A 7,035-nucleotide genomic window follows, 5' to 3' on the forward strand; every position below is an offset into this window, starting at 1 on the left:
CATCAGTTTTAAGTGGCTCTGAACAAAATTAAAGACATTTTGGTCTACAAGTTGCTAGGCTTCCTTCCTGTGCAGGTCTCCACAGCCTGAACATGGCATTTTTAACACATTTGAATATCCGATGCAAAAGAACCTCAGCAATCTAGAGAAGCTAAGTATTTCAAACTGAAAAAAAAAATAAAATGTATATGTACATCCTATATGACCACAATGGAGAACATAAAATATGTGGTGATGTGGATACATGTTAAAGCCTTACTTTTTGCAAGAACAATAAAATTAATTACTTTTCGTGACAAGTTAATATCTTATGCATAAAATTAAGATATATTTTATAACTGCTTATGTTACATTACTGAATTAATGAACAATGATGTTTTAGTGAGACAATTAACTTCAGTAGATTTAAGACATAATTACGCTTTATTAATAATAAAGAAATACTTAAATTTTTCACACATTCTTTCTATACTGTGACTATGAGACAAACACTCAATATTAGTAGAAATCTTAACTATTATATATACTCTGGGCAACCTCCACAGCTGGTTCAGCTAGATTAATTCCTTTAGAGTCACTGCCTGAAAATTCAGTCCTCTTTTCATTTATTCATGGGAAATATGACCTGTCTGAGAACATTAAGGTGTTGACCCAATATCTTAAAATTAGCAGGAAGGTGCCAACAACTCCCAAAAGTAAATCTGGCTGTGACTAAGGTCACACTTTAGGATTACAATTATTATCTAAAATTCTAGAGAATTTTAGCCAGGTAGAAATAAAGCAAGAGTAAGACTGCTCCACAGCATTTGCAAGAATGTTTCAGACAAAAGGACATTCTTCCACACTTCAACCTGTTCTTCATTCAGTAGTCATTTCTGTGTCTCTGCTTCCTTCAGACTGCTTTCAACAATTACTTTCTCCTTCGCCCTTCTGAATTGTGTCATTTTACCCTGTTTTCTTCCTTTCTGCATCACTCTATTACCATTTCCATCCCTATTTCTGAGCTTCTGTTCTGATACTTAAACTCCTTTTGACCCTCTTGATTTATCAAGCCCTTCTGTGAGTCCTTCCCTTCTGCAACTGCAGAAGCTGTAATAAACTCATGACTGTTTTTCTGTCATTTGCCTTTTCTGTTTCTTAGTCTCACAAGCTCCTTGACTTCCACTGTTCACTCTAGACAAGTCACTTATATTACAAGTGAGTTTTAGGTTTTTGAGGTGTGTTTTTTAAGTTCCTTTTGGCTTCTTTCTTTGCTCCTACTTTTCTTCCTTGATAATATCAAGAAGACATACGTTTTTGCACTGTATCAGACACCTGAGTTACTCACTGCTGTTTCTTGCTGAAGTTCATTTTGATCTTTTAATCTACTTGATTATTGAAGATACTTTGTGTCCCATGCCTTCACCCCTGCAGCCTTTAGTGATTTTTATTGTTTGCTGAATTTGTATAGCTTGTAAACATTGTACTGTGATAGGTAGAACTGAGCAAATAATTGACTTTCTAATTTGCCTGCCAAACCAAGAAGGTACACAAAAGCTTGAACCGTATTTAATCTTTTTTTCCCCTAGTCAAGCAGAAAAGAGAAAAACATACTTTAACCTAGAAGCTTGTCTGTTGCTCTGAGATGGAGAAACTGTCACGGTGAATGAAAAATTTAAAAAGGAGAGCTTGTCATAGCTCCTAAAGGTTTTTCCAAAAGTATTTGGAAAATACTGTTTTGAATTTTACAGAATACAACTACAATTCATGCATGAATTGACTTGCAGCTATAGATTACAATGCAATTATAGATTACACAGCATTCAGTTTCTCAAAGACACTTCACTGTATTTAAGCATATTGGCTTTTTTGTCTTTCTACTAATGTAAGAAGGCTACACAATTTAATTTTAGCTGCAAGAGAGCTATTACTTACGCTGGCCACAGTAAGTTCCAATGTAGCCCTTCTGACACTGGCACCGGTCGTCTGCACATGTGCCACCATTCATGCACCTGATGTTGCAGTGTTGTACTGCAGCAGAGCACAGGCAGAGAAATACCAGTGTTAGGGGAAAGCACCACATTGGGAAGGAAACGTGAATAAAAACAGACATGTGAAAGTAGACATTAGCTTTGTACAATATACTTTACATATCTATGTGTACACTTAGGTGTTCTTGCAACCAAAGCTGACCAAGCTTATAGCTGTAAGTCAGCCATCATTTTAACAGCAACCATGAAGAGGGCATTTTAGAGATTTTCATTACTATAATTAGCAAAGTAGAATTTTTAATCATCTTGGAAGCTGTACAATCTTTATTTCTTCAGAAAACTGACTCGATTAAAAGACAGATACTATACACATTTACACTTGCTAATCTCCTTAAAGACTTTGTTATCAATTTTTTCTTAAGCATAGATATGCACTGTATCAAATTTTATCAAAACCTAGAAGTAAGTTACTAAATCTAAGTTACATGCATGTATGCAGCAATGACAAGAAATTTCTAAAGGATTTACAGAGTAGTTATTTTTGAGCTGACAGTCAAAGTGAATTAGTTAAAACGCAATCTCTAATGAAAATAAATATAGTAAGTCCTTACTAGATTTTGATCCACAAGTAGGTGATATTTGTCCGCTTGCACAAGTGCACATGTTAGGACGGGAACAAAATCCATCACCACAGCTATTTCTACAAATCGCTGAGGAAGAACACAATAAAAACAATGACTAACAGCAAACTTAGACTCAAGCTATAGGAAAAAAGCTAAAAGCTTATTTAAAAAAAAAAAAAATTAAAAATCCAGTACATGAATGCTCACTTCACTGGGACAACTACCATAAATGCAACAGTAATTTTAAATTAAAATAATGGAATTTTGGTATAATTGTTATCTCTGACAAATTTAAAGACAAGCCAAATTTACTGTGGCATATTCGAATACTGGTCTGACCACTGAAACCAGATAACCAACTTCTTTCCTAATTAGAAGTACCAGCCTATTACATAAGTAATGTAAGATTACCAAAATTGTATATTTTAGACCACAAGACCTGCAGAATACTTTGCCAAGAGTCCAAGATTTGAATGAATATAAACATTCATTCAATGTCAATGAATGATAAATGTCAATTTATGCTATGGCTTCTTGCAATCAATATTTTAGAAGCATTTTAGCACTTTATGAGATTATCCAACATTTACAAAAAAAGATGTTTTATGTGAAGTCAATGCCCTGATGCTGAGCTTTGCAGATTTTGAGTAGGTTTTCCAAATAAAGTTTTCTGTACTCAAGTATCTCCACACTGTCCTTTGGAAACTACCTTTATAAAATCTCAGGGAAGCCTGTCCACACCACATTCTTTGTGCATAATGTGCACGCCTCAATGCGCCCAAGTTGTGCCTTCTTCCCTTCTTGCTCACCAGCCAAGGGAGCTCCATTGCACAAAAGAACAACAGAAACAGCAAAGAGGTCAAGTCTAGATCCAGATCCCTAAGGACACCCAAATGAATTAATCTACATAATCCATAAGACGAAAAAATGTACCAAAAGAAAGCTTGAAAAATTAGAGCAATTACATCACAGGATGACCTCAAAAAGCACGTATTTTTCTAGCGACACCTTATAGACCAAAAACAACAATGAAAAATCCCAGCTTCTTCATAAAAAATTCTGTGGTATTTGATAGAATCAAATAATCTCCTCTGAAGGACTACAAAAGGAAAAAATACCTCTCGTAGATAATTTGCCAAGAACATGGCTATCCTAGGGGAAAAAAAAAAAAAAAAAAGCCTACATACATTAAAAGGAAAGAAAAAGTACATAAAAGGTACACACAAGAAAAAACAGAAGTAAGACCTTCCCCAGAATGCCTGTGCTCCTCTTCCAGTTTAGGAAAACATGCATAAGTCAGATGCACCTCCTGTCCTATAAGGAAGAAAATTGTTTCCCTACCCTGTTACAGAATTTAAATATGTCTCCCATGAAATCTACATGCTCCCTTTCACCTTTTCTCCACCAAACCAGGATGTCAAATGCAACCAAACCAGAGCAGATTTTGTAAACCCATGGTCTCCTTGACATGCTCCAATAAAGGTCACATTTTCTTTACAACAGAGAAGCAGACAAAGCCACATTAGTGATCCAATGTCATTACTCTATGGGCATCAAAAAGCAGGCAATGTGAATCACTTTTGCCATCAGCAGACTTAAAACTGAAAAACAGGACTTAACAAACGCAGGGAACAGAGCTGTTTGCCTTGTATCACTGTTCAGTTCATCTATATACAACACTGTTCAATCTCCTGATTAAGGAAAGTCTATAGATAGACTAATATCTTAGTATATTACATGTTAAGTAATAATTTCTTACCAGCTGGAAGACCTAGAATATGCTTTCATATATGCATATATGCATATTCTAAATATGCTTTCATTGGTACAGTTTATTTTCTTTAAAGAAAAAGTAAATCAAACCAGATCTTCTGGTTTTTAGATAAGAGATCACTTTTAATCATAAACATGTCAAATGCAGCCTACAGCCATTACATTATCAACTGAAAATACTGTATGGTCAGAATGGTTTCCTGTTGACCTACCACCAGCTCATAGATCTCACTTCATGAAATAATCCTTTAAAATCACCAGTTACAATTTGCAGTAATTATAATCAGTGATTCTCAGCTAAGAAGTTTGCTAGCTTTTCTGTCATCCCATACAGGAGGTTCTAGCTGAACAGCTGCAGACAGAGTGACCATTATCTCAAACATTCAAGGTGAGCCTAGAAATATGTGTTATTAAATCTTAAAAATCTTAAAAAATATATAAATAGGAAAATGTCATAGCCAATCTCACAGATGTACCAGCAAAATCATTCACCTTTCAAACAGATTAGAGAGCTGCAATTCAACTCCAATAAGTAAAGAGGAGCCAAAATATGTCATTCGTGCACATAAATTAATATGTAGTAACTCACAGAAGAATATTTTTTTTATTATCAGTAGAAACTTGAAAGTAGACACTTACGAACAATGCACTGATTTCCCCCAGGGAGTGTTTTCCACCCAGGACAACAGTAGGAATGGAATCTAGAACCACACACATTTGGTCTGCCACAAAGGAAAAAAAATAAATGTGAATACAAAAATGCAAATCTGTACAAGCAGAAATCCAAACTTCTACGTACACACAAGGGAAAACAAAACAGCTGCATGAAACAAGCAAAAGTGTATAGCAGAGATGCCCACAAAAAATCGTCCCCAACCAAAATCTTCCTCCACTATAATAAGTTCCAAGCCATTTTATTTTAAGTTAACTAATATAAATTAGTTGAACAATTAGTTCAAGAGCGGGCCACTCAGCTCTGGTGGAATTGCAGAGGATATGCAGGGGATGAGTTTGGCTCCACATTCACAGGTCCTAAAAGTCTTGCCACAAAAATTGGCCTCATGCTGCCATCTGACACAAGACAAAGGGGACGGCTGCTCATAAAGATTAATAAGCTAATTCAAATTACCAAGCACACCCCAAAACATTAGGAAAAAAAAAACGGATTTTTTTCATAGTTTCTCAGTAGAAGTCAAAATAAAGTGAATGTCAAAGTATCTTAATAGTGTAAGGTGAAGAAAAAGCCCTATACATGTGTTAGTTGTTACGTATCCCCAATGTCTGCTTTTAATATAATCGCAGTAATTAAAAGACCGTATTTCATTGCCGAGGACAAAACACCAAGTTCCAGTCATCGCAATTCCTAAACCATTTTTTAAGGGGTCGGGAGGTAGGATGGATGCACGGCGGGCAAAAACACACCACGCAGGGTGGGTTCTGCGGCGGGGGGCGGCTGCAGGGGGATGGAGGGTGGCCGCCCGCCGGGGGCAGCAGGGAAGGGGGTTCGGGCTGCGGGAGGCGGAGGCCCGAGCGCAGCGCGTCCCTACCCGCGGAGCACATCCTGCTGTCCTCGCCTGCGGACCCGGCCGGCGGCGATGCCGGCCCCGTCCTCCCGGTACGCGGTCGCAGGGTAGATGCCGCCCGCTCCTCCTGCCGGACGGACGGGCGGCGGCTTTTGTTGCCCGGCTGCTCCCTGAGCCCAAAGCGCCAGGCAGCCCAGCCACAGGCAGCAGGGCTGCACCCAGAGCCACCGCCGTGTCCCCATCCTACGGCTGCCCCGGTGGGAAACGGCAGCGGGCGGGAAGCCGCAGAGGTGTGCCTGTCCCGCACCGCCGGCAGCTCCGCTCCTGGCCGGGGAAGGCTTCGGCCGCGGTAACTGTCTTCGCTCCTCCACAGCCTGCCCTGCTGTCGCAGCCGTCTGCAGGATACGGGGATAACACCAGCGGGGTCCACGTCGCATCCCCCTCCCGCCCTCTCTCCCAAGAGTGGGGAAAACAGAGCTGGGAAGAAAGAAAAAGAGGTTGAGTCGATCGGGCTCTTGTTTCCCTCCTCCCGCCCCCCCCCCCCCCCCCCCCCCCCAAAAAAAAAAAGGAAATCCAACAGAACCACGCTGAATTTCCCTAGAAACTCTGGGAACAAGCTGGCAATTAACCGCCAGTATAGTAAAGTTCGCAGTACTGCGAGCGAACGCCCCTGCCTAGCCCAAGAGCGGTTTCACAGGCGGCTGACGGGGCGGGAGAGACCGGGAGGCGGGGCCGGTGCCTCTGGGCTAGGCCGGGCCGGGCTGGCTCAAAGGGAGCGGTGTGGGTGCCGCTGCTTGGTCTGCCGCGGCAGCCATGTGGCGGGGGCCGGGAAGAGGGGGCGGTGGGGGAGAGGAGCAAGGCCGCCGGAGAGCTGGGGTGAGGGGGGGTAAACGGGGAAGGGCGGTGGGGCGGTGGGCGCTGAACAAGTAGAGCTGACCTCAAAGGGAATTCTGCTTTTCCTTCGGCTCCCCTTTCCAGCCCCCTGCGGGCTGTACCATGAAATACCCACTTTCACGTGGAGGCTTGTAGTAAAACCCCTGCATGAAAAATCGTCTGGTGTTCAAAAGAAATACCCAGGTCGAAGCTGCAGAATAGGGCCCGGCCCAGCAGCGTGAAGCCAGGTGATGGGCCTTTCACCCGGCCTGG

The 7,035-nt window shown here is 41.1% G+C and overlaps 1 protein-coding gene across 1 annotated transcript in view; it reads right to left on the bottom strand.

Annotated features, from left to right (window-relative positions):
- Nucleotides 1-6,200, bottom strand: part of FBN2 (fibrillin 2) — a 144,385-nt gene extending 138,185 nt beyond the window's left edge. The window contains exons 1-4 of the mRNA XM_071731664.1: nt 5,914-6,200; nt 5,006-5,088; nt 2,582-2,680; nt 1,915-2,010 (exon numbers count right to left, since the gene is read on the bottom strand). Of these exons, the coding sequence (XP_071587765.1) occupies nt 1,915-2,010; nt 2,582-2,680; nt 5,006-5,088; nt 5,914-6,131 (496 nt within the window). The 5' untranslated portion in view covers nt 6,132-6,200. The remainder of the gene's footprint in view (nt 1-1,914; nt 2,011-2,581; nt 2,681-5,005; nt 5,089-5,913) is intronic.
- Nucleotides 6,201-7,035: the final 835 nt, after the last annotated feature.

Source organism: Heliangelus exortis, chromosome Z, assembly GCF_036169615.1.
Source record: "Heliangelus exortis chromosome Z, bHelExo1.hap1, whole genome shotgun sequence".
In the NCBI taxonomy this organism is placed as follows: domain Eukaryota; kingdom Metazoa; phylum Chordata; class Aves; order Apodiformes; family Trochilidae; genus Heliangelus; species Heliangelus exortis.